This window comes from Bufo bufo, chromosome 2, assembly GCF_905171765.1.
Source record: "Bufo bufo chromosome 2, aBufBuf1.1, whole genome shotgun sequence".
Lineage (NCBI taxonomy): Eukaryota > Metazoa > Chordata > Amphibia > Anura > Bufonidae > Bufo > Bufo bufo.
The window spans coordinates 497,208,370-497,227,563 of NC_053390.1; the positions used below are offsets into that span (position 1 = coordinate 497,208,370).

The window sequence follows — 19,194 nt, forward strand, 5'->3', positions numbered from 1 at the left end:
TGTGTAATTTGCCCTCTGCTATTTTTGACATCTATTGCTATGAGGTACATGTGTAAAATCAGCTAGCTGTTTGATGCTATGAGCAGTGTACACTACTTCTGTTATTAGGGCCATTTTCCCAGCTAAAATTATCACCGGTTACAGGGTCATTCTGGGTAGCTTTAATATCTGCAAGGCAGCCGGGACTGCAAACCCGGAGTTACACCACAAGGTTATTGTGTTTCTGACGCAAAGCGTCTACTTGTTTTCCCTTAGTTGGTTTTATGTGTTCTTCCATGGATGGGAAGGGAGGGTCGGGTTTATTGGGACGTTGAGCTTAAGGATATTGGAGACTTTAGGAGATATATTGATGTACAACTCTGAGGCAGTGGCAGACCCTGTAATTTATGGTTTAACTGTATCAATGGGTACTCTTAAAATTGTTGCTTGGAACGTGAGTGGCTTGGGCCAGGCTGCTAAGAGTAACACAGTCTTTTACGCACTGCAATCGCATCAGCCGGCCATATTATGTTTGTCCGAAACTCACCTTATACCGGAAAAAACAAAAAGTATCTGTAAGGCGTGGGTATCACACCATTTCCACTCCACTTACTCTGCACAGTCGAGAGGGGTGAGTGTACTGGTACACAGAAGCCTCTCTTTCCAGTCTAGGGAGGAGTCAGTGGATGGTGAGGGCCGTTTTGTGTGCATAGACTGCACCATTTTCCATTTCCGTCTGTTGTTAATTGCAATCTACATACCTCCTCCTTACTCCTGTGAGATACTTCAGTCTGTCCTGACCTTTTATTTCCAGGTTTCCTGGGGTGCCGGCCATTCTGGTGGGTGATTTCAATATGTACCTAGATAAGACTCTAGATAAATGTCAGCCGGATGGAGCGGGAGTGGGCCCCTCCCCTACCTCGCTGGCTGGACTGCTCCAGGAACTCGATCTATATGACTTCTGGAGAGTCAAGAACCCCGGGATGAGACAGTATTCCTGTTACTCCTCTTCTCATCGCTCACTGTCCAGAATTGATCTGGTTTTGGGGTCTCCGATGCTGCTGGACAGGATCAGCGAGATTGCTTACCTGCCCCGTAGCATCTCTGATCACTCCCCGGTTATGGTGGCATTAAATCTAGGTGAAGATAGGCGTGTGCAGGGACAGATGTGGAAGCTTAATCCCTTGTGGTTGCAGCTTGTGGACACAGGAGATGTTGTCTCCTCCACTTTACCAGAATTCTTTAACATTAATGATGGCTCAGCCAGCCCCACTACCATTTGGGAAACCATGAAGGCCTACATAAGGGGAATTTACATCATACTTATTAGTGCCCACAAAACTAATAGCAGGTCATTTCATATTGAGCTCTTTAGTAGAGTCCAAGCTACAGAGGACGTATATATAGCTAATCCAACGGAGGCCAATGATGCGAGTTGGTTGGAAGCGCAGGAATTATTAAAAGAACACCAAACTCACAGGGCGGGAGAGAAGCAGTTCTTTACGCAGCAGAAATATTATATGGAAAGAGAAAGGGTTGGTCACCTCTTAGCAACTGTCATTAGGGCACAGGAGGCCCCCTCATGCATCTCTGCTATCATGGACACACAGGGGACTATGGTGGGGGGTGATGAGAGGGTGCTGAGTGTGTTTCATGCCCACTTTGCTGAGGTATATAGGTCCAGGCTCCAGGTCATGGCGGGGGAGAGGGATAGCTATTTGCAGGCCATCCAAATGCCTTATCTGACAGATGCTCACAGAGAGATGTTAGACAGTGACCTTCAGCTAGAGGAACTGGAGCTGGCGGTGATATCTATTCCCAATGATAAGGCTCCAGGGGGATATGGGTTGCCAGGAGAGTTTTATAAGAAACATCAGGAGGTTCTTCTCCCGCGCCTTCTATCTGTGTTCAAGGACTCTTATGAGTCTGGAGTGTTGCCGAGTTCCATGAGAGAGGCAATAGTTGTGGTTCTTCCAAAGCCCGGCAAAGACCCTACTAAAGTAGATTCGTACAGGCCCATTTCGCTTCTCACGGTAGACGTCAAAATATTGGCCAAGGCTTTGGCCAATAGGTTGTTGTCGGTCATCTCCCATATTATCCATGACAACCAGTGCGGATTTATGCCGGGAAAGGCTACCTTCTTTAATTTGCTCCGGCTGTTCCTCAATCTACAGATACAGACATTGTCAGTGGGAGAGTGTCCGGCGGTGATTTCGCTTGACGCTGCCAAAGCTTTTGACAGCGTTGAGTGGGATTACCTGTGGGCGGTCATGTCGAAATTGGGGTTTGGTCCGGTGTATATTAAATGGGTACAATTACTATATAAACAACCAAGGGCCCGTCTCAGGGTTAATGGGAGGCTATCGCCGGTGATGGCATTGGAGAGGGGCACTAGACAGGGTTGTCCTCTGTCGCCCCTCCTCTTCGCCATTGCAATCGAATGTCTGCCAATCGAACCATTGGCTTGTATGATACGGGTCTACTCCCTTGATTAGGGGCATGGGGAGGGTGGAGGTGGAGGAAAGAATTTCGCTATACGCGGATGACATGCTTCTGTATGTTGGAGATCTGGCTTCATCGATAGACCCAATTATTTCCTTAATATCGGACTTTGGCAGACAGTCGGGTCTGTATATTAACTGGAATAAATCTGTCATTCTTCCGCTGTCCCCTCTGCCTCGGTCCCTATGTTTGGACCAAATTAACCTTAAAGTGGTCTCGTCCTTTAAGTACCTTGGTGTTGAAGTCTCCACCAGTCCCCAGGCATATATTGTGGATAACCTGATCCCGTTATTGGCCAAATTTAAAATGAAAACAGCTATATGGAATAAGCTTCCTCTCTCGGTGATAGGTCGGGGGAATCTTATCAAAATGATTTTTATGCCACAACTGCTATATATACTTCACAATTCGCCAGTTTGGGTGGCCCAGCACCACTTTTACAAGATACAGCAGATTTTCTGTTCTCTGGTGTGGAAGGCCAAGTACAGTAGGATCCGTTACAAAACCCTGCAGAGAGGTAAAGACATGGGAGGACTGGCTCTGCCAAACCCCTATCTCTACTTTCTGGCAGCTTAATTACAGCATTTTAAAGGTTGGGGTGGGATAGGAAGGGCAGGGAGAAGTGGGGAATTGGTTAAGTGGGTCGCTGGTTGTAACCCCTCAATAACTGAATTGGAAGAAGATGTAGCGGAGCCAGTGAAGTCTCTCCCAATTTTTTTATTAATGCGTACTGTGTGGACTAAATCTAGGGAGGTTTTTAATGTAGTGGATTTGCTTGACCTGCCACCGATATGGAACAATCCCAAATTGAAGGAGCTATCTCAGTTGTCAGACTTCCAAGGATGGGAGCGTAAGGGCCGGGGCTGTGGAATATGGGTCAATTATATTCCCAGGAAGTACTAAAACAATTTGAACAATTATGCACGGAATTTGGGTTGGAATCCAGGCAATTCTACAAATACCTACAACTTAGACATGCCATAAGCTCACAAATAAAAATACGGCCGATTGTTTTCGCCTCCCATAAGGTGCTGTCCAAACTAATGGAGGTGGGGTCCTCCAGAGGAGCGATCTCTAGGGCCTATGGGGCGATGCAGGAGGAGAATCTGAAAAAATATCCATTACTAGTTAAGAGCAAATGGGAAAATGATGTGGGCCCTATCTCGGATGCTCAATGGGAGGAGGTGCTGGCATTGACTCTAGCTCTGTCACTAAGTGAGGCGGCTAAATTATCCCAGATTTTTCTTTTACATAGAGTATACAGGTCGCCACTCTTTCTGAAGATGATAGGGTGTCGCCCTGACTCCTTATGTCCGAAATGCAGGACAGATGACGCCGGGTTGTTCCACATGATCTGGCAATGCAGCACTCTGCATAGGTATTGGTTTAAGATAATAACCCTGATTAATTAAATATACTGTTCTACAAATACATTAGACGCGAAAATGTGCATACTCGGATTGTTTGACTCTGAGTCCCTGCAACCTCCCATTAAGACAGGTATTAACAGAATCTTATATCAGGCTAGAAAAACCATTGCTGCTAAATGGATTCAGCCGTCTCCTCCTAGCTTTGCTGAATTTGTGGCTAGGATGAATGTGGTCATAAGGCTGGAGAGGGGAACGTACTTGAAAAGATTTTCTAAAATATCCAGTTTCGTTCCATTGAGCAAGCTTCCTTCTGCAAAGGATTTATCTTCTATATTCTTGGATCATAGTGTTAAACTTCATGTTATTACTGAAAATATGTCGTACAGAGTTCAATTTGAATTGCAATTTTGGAGATCTTTATGCAATTTGGGTGTCACTCTCTCATTCTCATCAGCCTTTAACCCGGAAACTAACAGGCAGACTGAAAGGCTGAATCAGGTTTTAGAACAATATCTGAGATGTTATGTTGCTGACAATGAAAGTGATTGGGTATCATATCTGTCATTGGCCAAACTGGCCATTAATAATCGTCTACCAGTTCTACCAATACTTCTACATTCTTCTGTAGTTATGGCTTCCACCCTTGCATGGGCTCGTTTAGGTCATCGGTTTATGATGATCCAGAAGTGGAAGTTGCATCTGACAAACTGTGCACAGTCTGGGCCCAGGTTCATATGAACCTGATGAATTCCCAAGAGGTTCAAAAAAGAACCGCTAACAGAAGGAGATCTCAAGGGGCTAATTTGGCGCTGGGTGACAAAGTAGGGTTATTTGCCAAAAATATTAGTCTAACAGTACCGTCCCAAAATATTTGTACCATATTTCCATAAGTCCATATGAAATTATAGAGGTAATCATTTATCATTTCGTCTGAAATTGCCTGATTGTTCTAAAATTCACTATATTTTTCACACGTCTTAAAAACCTAACTTCTCTGGTTTCTCAGAAACCTCCTGGTGGCAGGTGAAACAAGAAGAATTCTGGATTCTAGAAGGGTTCGTAATAACTTGCTATATTTGATTCACTGGAAAGGTTATGGTTCTGAGAAGAGGTCGTGGGTGTTGGTTGAGGAGGTACATGCGGATCGATTGATTAAGAGACTTCATGAGTTACACCCTCACAAACCTGCTCCTATTGAGGGTCTGGTGGGGAGTACTGTTACGGTTTCCGAGGCCACTGCCTCTGTGCAGCAGCAGCGTCTGCCTCTGCGCAGCAGCAGCATCCAGTTGCCGGTGGAAACAATACAGCTAGGTGCCCCACGCTGAAGTCGGAGCCCCGGGCCAATGACGCTCAGCTAGCAGCTCTACATGGCATGCAGGGACGCTGGCATTAACTGTTGTCACGGATGAAGTTAGCAGATAGCTGGAACATATAAATAAACGAGTGACTGGCTTGATCCCAAACTAAGGAGCTTATAGGTGAGCCCTATAAAACCCTAAGAGCTCTCCCTGACTGCTATGCACATGCAAGGGTCTGTATGGTAGACGATTGCATGACCGCGTACCTAATACTGTGTGACACCTGAAAATCCTATAATAGTGAGGGGACACGACCACCGGCTCCCTGCACTTAATACGGACAGAGTCAGGGTCACCTAGAATCAAGCCAGCAAGGAAACACAAAAAAGTAAATGACTTATCTGAACAAACAGCAGAAGCAGCCTCCAGCAGTGAACACCTCATCCAGGAAGTAGTATAAACCGCAAAGTGAGGCAGTATGGGAGGGATTATAAAGGAAGACAATTAGTCAAAATAAGTGACAACTGGCAGAAGGAAAGGAGATGAGAAAGTAAACCAAAACAAAGAACATCATACAAGAAGTAGAGAAGAACGTCTGCCAGATCTTCTTCTCACAGAACTGGTGGTGACAGCTGTTCCCTGTTTAGTATAAAAAGTCAGGACTTGCATGTGTAGGGGCCGGTGATTTTCTTGTCCTCTGACTCCCCCTTCTTTTTCCTCACTGTTATTGAAGACTCCGCTGGCTTGGATTTTCTGGACTGGTATTGTGACTATATTTTTGGCTTCTGGCGATTTGGTATTGTATTGATCTGCTGTTTTTTTTACTTTCTGGCATGTTGGTTTTCTTGTTTGCCTTTGGCTTTTTTGTACTTCCTTGTCTGACATTTGACCCCTTACCTTAAGACTACTCTGTGTTTGTCTGTTTGTTGTTCCCTGTTTGTGTGTCACCCTCACACGTATTTCTGCATAGGAACTGCCACCCAGTGGGGTCACTGCCTAGGGTGACCATGCAAGTAGGTAAGGACAGTGAGTCCGGGAAGTTTAGGGCTGCACTATTCCTATTTGAGTATGACGGTGGTCACCCTATCCTGAAAATAATACTGCTGTATTGAACAGAGTATAATATTTTTGGACAGTGACATTGTAATCAGAGTTGTTCATAGAAAACATAACAGATAACAGAAAGAGAGTGCCCAACAGGGGTTTAAAGGAAGTCTGTCACCTACTTTACACATATTAAACTGTTATCAAATCCCTGTAGGTAATATAAACACTTAACAGATCGTACCTTTCTGCCTCGCTGATCATCACACTAAGGCCTCATGCACACGACCGATCACCATGGGAACGCCTCTATGTTAGAATATACCATCGGATTTGAGTTAGATCGTGAAACTCCGATCCGACAGTGTATTCTAACACAGAGGCGTTCCCATAGTGATAGGGATGCTTCAAGTTAGAATATACTGAGAACTGTGTAATAACTGCCCGCTGCTGCCTGGCAGCACCCGATCTCTTACAGGGGGCTGTGATCCACACAATTTACCCCTCAGGCGCCGCACCTGAGGGGTTAATTGTGCGTATCATAGCCCCCTGTAAGAGATCAGGTGCTGCCAGGCAGGAGGGGGCAGACCCCCTCCCTCCCCAGTTTTAAATTCATTGGTGGCCAGTGCGGCCCCCCCTCCCTCCCCTGTATTTAACTCATTGGTGGCCAGTGCGGCCCCCCTCCCCAGTATTATATTCATTGGTGGCCAGTGCGCCCTCCCCTCTCCCCCCCTAATTAAAATCACCTTCCCACATCATTGGTGGCAGCGGAGAGTTCCGATCGGAGTCCCAGTTTAATCGCTGGGGCTCCGATCGGTTACCATGGCAGCCAAGACGCTACTGCAGTCCTGGCTGCCATGGTTACTTAGCAATAGAAGCATTATACTTACCTGCGATGTCTGTGACCGGCCGGGCGCTCCTCCTACTGGTAAGAGACAGGTCTGTGCGGCGCATTGCTTATAGCACAGACCTGTCACTTACCAGTAGGAGGAGCGCCCGGCCGGTCACAGACATCGCAGGTAAGTATAATGCTTCTATTGCTAAGTAACCATGGCAGCCAGGACTGCAGTAGCGTCTTGGCTGCCATGGTAACCGATCGGAGCCCCAGCGATTAAACTGGGACTCCGATCGGAACTCTCCGCTGCCACCAATGATGGGGGAAGGTGATTTTAATTAGGGGGGGGGAGAGGGGAGGCTGCACTGGCCACCAATGAATATAATACTGGGGAGGGGGGCTGCACTGGCCACCAATGAGTTAAATACAGGGGAGGGAGGGGGGCCACACTGGCCACCAATAAATTTAAAACTGGGGAGGGAGGGGGTCTGCCCCCACCTGCCTGGCAGCACCTGATCTCTTACAGGGGGCTATGATACGCACAATCAACCCCTCAGGTTCGGCACCTGAGGGGTTAATTGTGCGGATCACAGCCCCCTATAAGAGATCAGGTGCTGCCAGGCAGCAGGGGGCAGTCATGTACACAGTTCGTAGTATATTCTAACTTGAAGCGTCCCCATCACCATGGGAACGCCTCTGTGTTAGAATATACTGTCGGATCTGAGTTTTCACGAAGTGAAAACTCAGATCTAAAAAGCTTTTATGCAGACGGATCAGCGGATCCGTCTGTGTGAAAGTAGCCTACGGACACGGATGACAATCTTGTGTGCATCCGTGTTTTTTCACGGACCCATTGACTTGAATGGGTCCGTGAACCGTTGTCCGTCAAAAAAATAGGACAGGTCATATTTTTTTGACGGACAGTAAACACGGATCACGGACGCGGATGTAAAACGATGCATTTTCCGAGTTTTCAACGGACCCATTGAAAGTCAATGGGTCCGCAGAAAATCACGGAAAATGGAACAACGGACACGGATGCACACAACGGTCGTGTGCATGAGGCCTAAAGGAAATATGGCGCTCCTGTGAGTTCTGCATCCCCTTCATCCATGTAAATATGAATGCATTTGGTAAGTTAGCCTAGCCGCAGGAGTTGGGATTTGACTGGAGGAAGGGGTTGTGGGGAAGTAGTTGGGGTGGGGTGGCTGTTGGCTGTTCAAAAACTTGCTATGGGCCCAGTCATTTCTAGTTATGCCCCTAGAGCTCAGCTATTATTTGACTGACGTATACCCATTTTGGTACCTTATCCTTCTGCCAGGATCCAGTAACTCTGTTCTTCAGGGAGCTAAGCCTTCTTTTTACTTTTGTCCCTCTTTCCACTTTCTCAGGTTTCCCTGTATCCTCTGTCCTTTATATGGGCGAAAAGTAATGAAATATGTAAGTTATGTGCAATGTCAAGTCGATCTTAGAAACATCTATGGAAGTATTCACATTTACTATGGCTTAGGTTTTGTCATGTTTACAATCTTTTCTAGGTCTCAGCTACTTTGATCAGAAAAAAATGCACTAAAGTAAAGTACATAAAAAGAGGTATGGCTGAGCGAGAAAAATGGAGCTCGGGTTTAGGGATACACAGGCTAATATATCAGGGCATTGCATTACATGCAGTTTCCTAATATATTCTCACTGCAAGCAGGAACTATGAATGGCAGCAGTACCACCACATTTTCCATGTGAACTATCAACAGTCTACAGACTCTTTTACAACAGATTGAGGACTCATGCACACGACGGTTGGTGTTTTTGCGGTATGCAAATCGTGGATACTTGCCATGTGCATTCCACATTTTGCGGAACGGAACGTCCTGCCCTCTGTAGAACTGTCCTATCTTTGTCCCTAAAACAGACTAGAATAGGACATGTTCTATTTTTTTGCAGTGCCGCGGAACAGACATACGGATGTGGACAGCACATTTTTTTGCAGATCCATTGAAAATAATTAAAATATGGTTGTGTAAATGGGGACAGTCCGTTCTATATGTCTGTTCCGCAAAAAAAGAGAACATGTCCTATTCTTGTCTATTTTGTGGACAAAAATAGGCAGGATCGCAATAACAACAACAGTTGTGTGTATAAGGCCTTAGTTTCTTGATAAGATCCAAAAGAAACCTATACTTCTATCCAATAGCAAGCAGCAGGAGCCATTCTGTTAGTGAGAATATATCAGGGAACTGCTACTGGTACAATTCCTTAATATATTAGCCTGTGTACCTCCGGGTAATAGCTTATTATGAAAGTCTTAGATTCCCCCAAATTAAATTACCCACTCGTTTGACAGGAACTCGAACCAGGTCAAATTTTGCTTTGGCTCACTGCTCGCTTCTTGCTTATTATTGGTCCTAAATAGGTAAAGTATAAAAGTCACATTTCATAAAATAAAACTGTAAAAATTTCCAATATGCATATTACTAAGACTGCGTTCACATCTTCATTAGAGATGATCCGGAAGCTTAAATGCCGGCTGTCGGCCAGACAAAAACTGCTGCATGCAGTGATACTTGTTCTGCCGAAACATGGCATTTATTCCAGAAAGCATCCGGATTACCCCCAGATTCCATTATTGTTAATAGGGATCCGGTGATGATCTGTTGAAAGCGGCCATGCCATCAGGCTGTTCTGGCAGAGATGTGAATGCAGCCTTACAGAAATTAGTAACTAGGTCAATACCCGGTGCCATATAATCTTCCTAGTGCATGCTGTTTTTGTTTTTCTGGATACATCTTCTGAAAACCATTTATACGTCAAATTGACAGTCATGCATAAGGTCTAAGACAGCACCAAGAAGACCGACTGCTAGGAAACAATGGAGGTCATTTATTAAGGGGCTTGTGACAATTTTAGTCATAAAAATAGTCTCAAGTCCCTTTTTTGACTGGCTATGCGACAATAATTTCCTGCTGGTTTTACACTGTGTGTGGCAGTTGGGTGGGATGGGGGTGTAGCGGGGGCTGTGCTAGGATCAGGACTGCAGTCCCAGAAAATTTACTAACATAATGCATAAAAGTTGGCAAAAAACTGCAGCCGGGGACTGGAGTAGTTTTTACACTAGATGCGCGGACTTCTGTAGATTAACCTAAATTATGACACACACCTCGTCCTAAATTAGTAAAATCTTACAGCAGCATAAGGGAGAGGGGGGAGATCTAAGTCCGGCATAAAAATCCATTCTTAGTAAATGACCCCCAATGTTTAGAGGCAGGAGCAATAAAGTTGATTTCTCCATCACTGTCTTTGGCACCCTGTATTTTTAGAATGGAAAGGACTGTCATGGTACAACAGCTTCGCTCTCCATTCACAGAATACAGTTTGCTGTATTGTGCTGACAGCACCAGGAGAGCAGCTGCAGGGAATTGGGATCATAATATTATTATGTTAGATGTGTGTACTCTTACCCATGATACTGCTTCAGTTCTTGGAGTACTTGTTGCACAAATAGTCTGCAAAGAAGAAATTGTGTTCAAAACAGCATTTTCTTATAAATTAACAATATAGTTTAGGCTACTTTCACACTAGCGTTTTTGCTGGATCCGGCAGGGCTCAGCTAAAATGGTTCCATTACTGATAATATGAATGGATGCAGTTGTATTATCTCTAACATAGCAATGACGGATCCGTCATGAACTCCATTGTAAGTCAATGGGGGACTGATCCGTTTTCTATTGTGTCAGATAAAACAAATCCTTCCCCATTGACTTGCATTGTGGGTCATGCGCTTTGCTCTGCACCCCATGACGGAAAGAAAACCGCAGCTCGCTGCGGTTTGCTCTCTGGCATGGAAACTTTTTGGAGCATTCCGTTCTGTTCAGTTATGTTTTGTCCCCTTTGACAATAAATGGGAACAAAACGAAAGCGTTTTTTTCCGGTATTGAGATCCTATGACGGATCTCAATACCGGAAAATAGAAATGCTAGTGTGAAAGTAGCCTAAGACCGGTTTTACAGTTTGCCCATGTCTTTGCTGGGTTTTCTGGGCATTTTTTTCAATAATGCTGAGGCCAGATGTTAAGTGTATAGTAATTTATTATAAACGCTACATGCAAGGTGCATTAATTTTGGTCACTTTTTGTAGCGCTGTTGGGGTTATTAAAACAGAATGCTCTAGGTTTTGCATTTTTTTTCTGGCATTTTTCTCCATAGGCTTCTAAGTAGAACTTGAACGCAATGAGAAACAGATGTATGAGATGACACTATAAAAAGAGCATTTATAAAAAGCCTTTAAAACACTGTTGCTTAACTGCTAATGTTCAAAGGTTGTGTAGCACTTACTGAATAATTCTTGTAGGATATGACAGAGAAGTATTCAGCTTATTCATGAGCTTACCTGACACAACTTAGGGTCTATTCACACGTCCGCAAGAGTTTTGCGGTCTGCAAATTGCGAATCCAAAAAACACGGACATGTGCTCTCCGCATTTTGCGGACCTCACATGGCCGGCACTATGATAGAAATGCCTATTATTGTCCGTGACTGCGGACAAGAATAGGACATGCTCTATCTTTTTTGCGGGGCCGCAGAACGGAAGTGCACCATGTACTACTGTCCACATCTCCTGCTGACGTGTGAATGGACCCTTAGAAGAAAGCTGTCAATCAGTGATAAATAGAGGGAGCAGCAGCTCATGAGGAAGCTGGTCTCTTCTATGGCAGCTTGTGATGCTTTTCTGGCAGCCACCGGAAGGGCTGCAGTAAGCACTGCCCACCCACAGAACATTTCCGAATAAGCAACAGACTTGATCAAAGACCGGCTTTTTACGTCGGTCTTTGATAGCCCCTGTGCTGGCCTCATCATAAATAAGGAGCACCCCCTGCATTCTGCATGCCTGGAAATTACTCCAGCCCTTGACTAGAGCAGTGTTCACTCCTCTTTTACGCTTGTTTCCTAGTGTAAATTTTAGTAAATTTGTTGGAGCTCATGTACCAGCCTTATCCCCACCACTCCCAAATGGCGAGCCAGGTATAAAAAAAAATGCAAAACAGGGAATTGTTACTTTTTGTTTACGCCAGCAAAGTTATTAAATGACCCCCAGTGTGTTTAACACTATTTTATGCTGCCCTCATCAAGGTGGAAGACTCAAATAGACATGTCCAGAGAGGTTACAGGTCCTCTTTAACCACTTAAACATGCAGCAATTAACTTTTTTTTTAGTTTTCATGTTTTCATTTTTTCCTGGTGGCATAACTTTTTTCCATTTAAATAGATGTATAAGGGGCTTTTTTTGTGCACGACAAGTTGACTTTTTGATCCACTTTTTATAAAAAAAAATGCAAATAGGCCATTTTGATCTTTTTTTTCCTTTACTTCGTTCACCGTACGGGACAATTATTTTTATATTTTAATAGTATGGGTTATTTGAGAAGTTGCAACACCAATGATCTTAAATTTTTTATTGTTTATTTTTTTATTTTTTAAAATTGAGAAAGGAAGGTAATTAGAATTTTTATATTTTAATTTTTTTATATATTTAAAAACTTTTAATGGATTTACTGTACTGACTTAATTTGTACATGGGGATGTGTTTTCAGTGTTTGATAGCATTTTATGTGTCAGTGTGTATACCAGGGGTCTCAAACATGTGTCACATGTGGTCCCTGAGGCAACTGTTTGCAGCCTGCGAGCAGTGTTCCCTTTAAGCAGACAGCACCCCAACCTTCAACTGTATTTGCATCCTAAGGATGCAGATACAGTTGTGAACAGTCAGGGAACCGACTGTCATGCATTACATTCTAGCGCACCCACCAGTATTACAGGTCAATAAAAGCGTCAGGTCTAATTTATTACCGTGGACTTAACTGTACAGTGCCCCAAGATTCAAGTAGTGGCCCCATTACAGAGTAGGGACGGTGGCAGCAGCAGAGGCAGTAGTTGTCCCATGACAGAGTGGAGTGAGGGGCAGCAGCAGTGGCATTAAGGTTATATTAACATCACTGTTTATGTTTCTGTTCTTCTGATCCGTCATTATTTTGCCAGTATTGTACATCAGTATTTGATCAGTAATTGTAAGCCAAAAACAGGAGTGGGTCCAAAACAGAGACAAAATGTAATGGAATTATTTGCATTACATCTGTGTTTTGGACTGACTCCTGCTTTTGGCTTATGAATTCTGATCAAATACTGATGCAAAACTTTGACCAAACACTGACTAAAAGAACGTATTAGCTACGATGAATTTGGGTCCAGTTGGTGGAGTGATTTGTGTGGTTGATTACAATAACCACGACACTCCTCCTGTATGAAAATAATCCAGCTGCCATGTTTGACCCGTCCAACTTCCTAGAGGGCCAAGTGGCGTTCAGCACTAACTGTTCTGTGCCTCAAACAAATTCTTCGGTGAGAAAGTGCTAAATACAAACTTTATTAAAGGTAAAATATTACAATACAGTACATAGATAATTATTTTAGACAGCAGCCATAACAAAATGGAGAACACAAAACCAAGGAGGAGGCTGAGGGGTCAGCACATACGGGACACTGCGAACAGCATGAAAAAAGCAGACATCCACATTCACCTGTCTATAAGGGGCATGAAACTCCCGGACAAAACCAGGGAAAAAGGAAAGAGCAAAAGTGACATGTGGAGAAACATAAATATAGTAAATACCCGCAGTGTGCTGGCTCCTGTCACAAGGGTATCAAGAGCCATGCCTGACTCCGTTATACCTGGGGTTAGGAAGTCGCAGCGGGTGGCTGCGCGCTCTATGTCTAAAAACAGTGCTGTTTATTAATGGTAGCTTTCTGGGTTTGCCTTGCAATCCTTTTTGGCTCACTCAGGGATCCGTAGCTTCTCCTCCTCAGCTGTTTCTTGTCCAGCAATCCCAACCTCCTTATATTCCCATCTCTCACTTCTCTGGTTGCCAGATATAGAGCTTCCTGCCTGGACTTCTATACTGACCTACTGGAGCTGTGTAGCTGTGTTCCCTGGTTGTTGTTCCAGAACGTTACCCTCCGGATCCCTGTTGGGCCTTGGTGGTCTGCTGTTGTCGCCCACCTGGGATTATATGTTTGTCTGTATTGTCTGTCCTCTCCTTGGTGTTTTCCTTTAGTGTCAGTGGTGCGGACTAGTGATCCCACCGCCCCGTTCACTACATAGGGCTCATCTTAGGGAAAGCCAGGGTTTAGGCACGTGATCGGCGTACGGGTGAGGAACCCGTCTAGGGACGTCAGGGCAGTCAGGTGCCAGCCGCAAGGTGAGTCAGGGGTCACCATCTTTCCCTCTCCCTTGGACAGGGCCTTCCCATTTCCCTCCCTTTGCGTGACGCCGGTCATTACATTATATCTGGCCCTTATTTTGTGTAGGTTAAAAAAAAACAAAAAAAAACAAAAAAACTTTTTCTTTCTACCTACTTAGAATCCGGTATGGATCCAATTGCTGCTTTGTCAAAGCAACTTCAAGGCCTGTCTTGGGAGGTGGCAGGATTGAAGGCGTCGGTCCTCCAGCAATTGCAACAGACCGCAAGCCCAGCAGTTGCTACAGGTAACCAGGTTGTTGCGGAACCCAAGGTTGCTCTTCCTGACAGATTTTCTGGGGGAAGGGACAAATTTGTGATGTTCCGTGAGGCCTGTAAATTATATTTTAAGCTGCGCCCTTACTCCTCTGGTAATGAAGAACAGCGGGTGGGGGTTGTTATTTCCCTGCTGCAGGGGGACCCGCAATCCTGGGCGTTCTCTTTACCCACTGATTCCCAGGCTCTCCGGTCAGTGGATGAATTTTTTGGGGCCTTGGGTCTCATATATGACGACCCTGACCGAGTCGCACTGGCTGAATCAAAATTACGGAGACTCCTACAGGGAGAGCGGCCAGTAGAGGAGTATTGCTCAGAGTTCCGTAGGTGGGCTACGGATACCCAGTGGAACGACCCGGCTCTCAGGAGTCAGTTCTGCTCTGGGTTATCCGAAAGGATTAAGGATGCGCTTGCGCTGTATGAGACTCCCTTTTCCCTTGATGCGGTGATGTCCCTTTCTATCAGAATAGATAGACGTCTTAGGGACAGATTGAAAAATATGGAGCAATTGGTAACCCCTCCCAAGCAGCAGTTAGTCTGTACGGACTTAGACGAGCCTATGCAGCTAGGAGGAACTACTCGCCAGGTCCGTCGTCCTAAGGCTCGCCGTAGGCGTGGGGTTTGTTTTTTCTGTGGGGAGAGGGGTCATTTTATTAATGTCTGTCCTTCCTTCCTCAAAAACAAAAGACCGTCGGAAAACTACTAACCCCAGGCTGTGTGGAGGATGTCAGCCGGGGGGTATACGTTTCCTCCATACGAACATCGCAATTTGTGTTGCCAGCGGTTGTTGTTTTTGGTGTTAAGACGGAGACTATTTCTTTTTTTCTAGACAGTGGAGCAGGAGTAAATTTGATAGATGCCCATTTTGCCCACACTATGGGTTTGTCTCTCTGTACGCTACAGAGACCTATTCCCATATTCGCTAATGATTCTGCTCCTCTGTCTCAGAGAAACCTCACTCACATTGTCCATAACTTACACCCAGGGCCGGCCTTTGGGGTGTGCGGCCGCACAGGGCGCCATAGCAACAGGGGCGCCGGGGGCGGCCGACAGCTCGCAATGTAATATGCGGCAGCCGAGGCGGCACTTGTGTTCTCCCTCGGGGCGGGCCCCCCGCCCCCTCCATCTCCCCCTCCCCTGTATCTAGCAGGGGGCGCCCGGCGCCCGTTGCGGTTTAAAAAAAAAAAAGTTGCTTATATAAGTTCGGGTGGCCGGCGGCGCCCCTCATGCTGCGCCGGCTGAGCGCTTGCCGCTCTAAAGAATCCTGCCTGCGCCTGCTGTGTGCTGTTAATGTAGCGTGGCCGAGCTCTGTTCGATCCGCGGTACAGGAGCTTTTGTTTCCTGTACCCGGCCGGACTGACAGGAAATGCTCACTTAGTGTGCACTTCCTGTCAGTCCGGCCGGGTACAGGAAACAAATGCTCCTGTACCGCGGATCGAACAGAGCTCGGCCACGCTACACTAGAGGTGGAGGTGGGAGTAGAATGAGAGTGACAAGGGGGGAGGGGGGAGGAAATAATGAGAGTGACAAGGGGGGGGGAAATAATGAGAGTGACAAGGGGGGGGGAATAATGAGAGTGACAAGGGGGGAGGGAGGGGAAATAATGAGAGTGACAAGGGGGGGAGGGGAAATAATGAGAGTGACAAGGGGGGGATAATGAGAGTGACAAGGGAGAGGGGGGGATAACGAGGGGTGACAAGGGAGAGGGGGGGGAATAATGAGAGTGACAAGGGAGGGGGGATGGAATAATGAGAGTGACAAGGGAGAGGTGGGGGGAATAATGAGAGTGACAAGGGAGAGGCGGTGGAATAATGAGAGTGACAAGGGAGAGGGGGGGGAATAATGAGAGTGACAAGGGAGAGGGGGGGGAATAATGAGAGTGACAAGGGAAGGGGGGGGAAGAGAGTGACAAGGGAGGGGGGGGGAGAAGAGAGTGACAATGGAGTCCCCAGAGCCAGACTGCAGCCAGAGACCAGATCATCTTATTGTCCTGGTGGTAAGTAGACCATGCAATATGTTTATTATTTAATTGTTTAGTTATTAATACTACATTGGAAACTAATTTTCTCAGCTGGACACCGGCCGACACTGCGCATGCGCTGGGAGCCTCACCAGCGGTTAGGGTAGGGAAAAAGCACTGGCCCGTACGTAATTTTTCCCTTCCCTAACCGCTGGTGAGGCTCCCGGTGCATGTGCAGTGTCGGCCGGTGTTCAGCTGAGAACATCCATCCGATCACTGCGCCAACGCATTGGCCCATAGTTTTTCCCTACCCTAACCGCCGGCGAGGCTCCTGGTGCATGCGCACTCTGCTGTGAAATTTCCCTAACCTGTCGTTTTGTGCCTGCGCGGCGCTGCACACCTCCTCACGTCATGTCCGGTGCGACCGGAAGTGACGAGGGTAGGGAAATCTCACGAAGTAGGGAAGTATAACATTACACCGGCCTTTGGGGTGTGTGGGCTGGTAACTACTTGGTTGGATAGTCAGCCAGCCTATGCCATGATGCCAGCAACAAGCAGTGTTTTTTTTTTTTGTTGGGGGGGGGGGTGCCACAAGGTTAGCTCGCACAGGGCGCCTGAACACCTAAGTCCGGCCCTGCTTACACCTTCGGGTAGGGGACCACCATAACGAGTTGCTTTCATGTTATGTTCTGGAGGGGCTTCCCACTCCGGTGGTGTTGGGTCTTCCCTGGTTGGTAGCGCACAATCCAGTGGTGGATTGGCAGGCCAGGGAGATATTGGAGTGGAGTGAGCAGTGCAGAGAAAATTGCTTAAATAGCAATTGCTTAGTCGCCTCAATAGCTACCCTACCTACATTTGTTTCGGACTTTGAGGAAGTTTTTTCTGAAAAGGGTTGTCAGAAGTTACCACCTCACCGTCCTTATGATTGCCCGGTTAACCTGATTCCCGGTGCAAAATTACCCAAGACCAGGTTATATATTCTTTCGGGTCCAGAGAGACAAGCTATGAAAGATTATATCTCCGAGAGCTTGGCTAAGGGACACATCAGACCCTCTTCTTCACCCGTGGCTGGAGGGTTTTTCTTCGTTAAAAAGAAAGATGGGGGCCTGCGTCCTTGCCTAGATTTTCGCGAATTAAACCGGATAACCATCCGAGACCCATACCCTCTTCCTCTCATTCCTGACCTGTTTAATCAGATTGTGGGTGCTAGGTGGTTCTCCAAACTTGATCTTAGGGGGGCCTACAATCTGATTCGTATCAAGGAGGGGGATGAGTGGAAGACAGCTTTTAACACCCCTGAGGGGCATTATGAAAATCTAGTCATGCCCTTCGGTCTGACCAATGCTCCTGCTGTCTTCCAACATTTCGTTAATGACATTTTTAGTCATCTTATCGGCAGGTTTGTGGTGATATACCTAGATGATATTTTAATTTATTCGTCGGATCTGAAAACACATGAGGTGCATGTCAGACAGGTACTGCAGGTCCTACGGACGAATAAATTATATGCTAAAATTGAAAAGTGTGTTTTCGCCGTTCAGGAAATACAGTTCCTAGGTTATTTATTATCTGCTTCAAGTTTCCGTATGGATCCTAGGAAGGTCCAGGCAATTTTAGATTGGGATCCTCCTGAGAACCTCAAAGCACTGCAACGGTTCTTGGGATTCGCAAATTTCTATAGAAAATTCATTAAAAATTATTCGGTGATTGTAAAACCCCTTACTGACATGACTAGGAAGGGGACTGATTTTTCTAAATGGTCTGACGCCGCTAAAATAGCTTTTTCCTCTATAAAAGAGAGGTTTACCTCGGCACCTGTACTAATCCAACCTGATGTCTCCCAGCCTTTTATTGTTGAAGTAGATGCGTCAGAGGTGGGGGTGGGGGCTGTGCTGTCTCAGGGTCCGTCTCCTGGCAAATGGCGTCCTTGTGCGTTCTTTTCTAAAAAAACTATCTGCAGCAGAGAAGAACTATGATATTGGCAATAGGGAACTATTAGCTATTAAACTAGCGTTTGAAGAATGGCGTCACTTTTTAGAGGGGGCAATCCACCCCGTCACTGTGATTACAGACCACAAAAACCTTCGGTACCTCGAATCAGCTAAGCGTCTCACCCCTAGACAAGCTAGGTGGTCGCTATTTTTTACTAGGTTTAACTTTGTTATTACCTATCGTCCTGGGGCAAAAAATACCAAGGCAGATGCACTATCTCGTTGTTTCCCTGGAGGGGGTAATGTGAGTGATCCGGTACCCATTCTACAAAGAGGAGTGGTTGTCTCTGCGGTACACTCTGTTCTGGAGGGGAAGGTGTTAGAGGCGCAGGGGGACGCCCCGGTCTCTTGCCCCTCAGAGAAATTGTACCGTTAAACCTGCGTCTCGAATTATTAAAGGAACATCATAATTCGGCACTTGCTGGGCACCCGGGTAGTAAAGCAACCTTGGAGCTATTGTCTCGTCGTTTTTGGTGGCCAAGGTTGCGTCAGGATGTAATGAATTTTGTGTCTTCCTGTTCTACTTGTGCGTGCGCGAAAGTCTCTCATACACGTCCTGCAGGGTCGTTATTGCCACTTGTCATTCCCAATAGGCCATGGACACATCTGTCAATGGATTTTATCACTGACTTACCTTTGTCTGCGGGTAAAAC

The 19,194-nt window shown here is 46.0% G+C and overlaps 1 protein-coding gene across 2 annotated transcripts in view; it reads right to left on the minus strand.

The window, feature by feature from the left end:
* Window positions 1-19,194, minus strand: part of ARHGEF18 (Rho/Rac guanine nucleotide exchange factor 18) — a 620,551-nt gene that overhangs the window by 217,417 nt on the left and 383,940 nt on the right. Inside the window, exons 7-9 of one of the 2 annotated variants that reach the window (XM_040417797.1) lie at window positions 10,484-10,528; window positions 9,359-9,430; window positions 8,334-8,439 (exon numbers count right to left, since the gene is read on the minus strand). In XM_040417797.1, the coding sequence (XP_040273731.1) occupies window positions 8,334-8,439; window positions 9,359-9,430; window positions 10,484-10,528 (223 nt within the window). The remainder of the gene's footprint in view (window positions 1-8,333; window positions 8,440-9,358; window positions 9,431-10,483; window positions 10,529-19,194) is intronic. The other variant, XM_040417798.1, reaches the window with a different exon arrangement.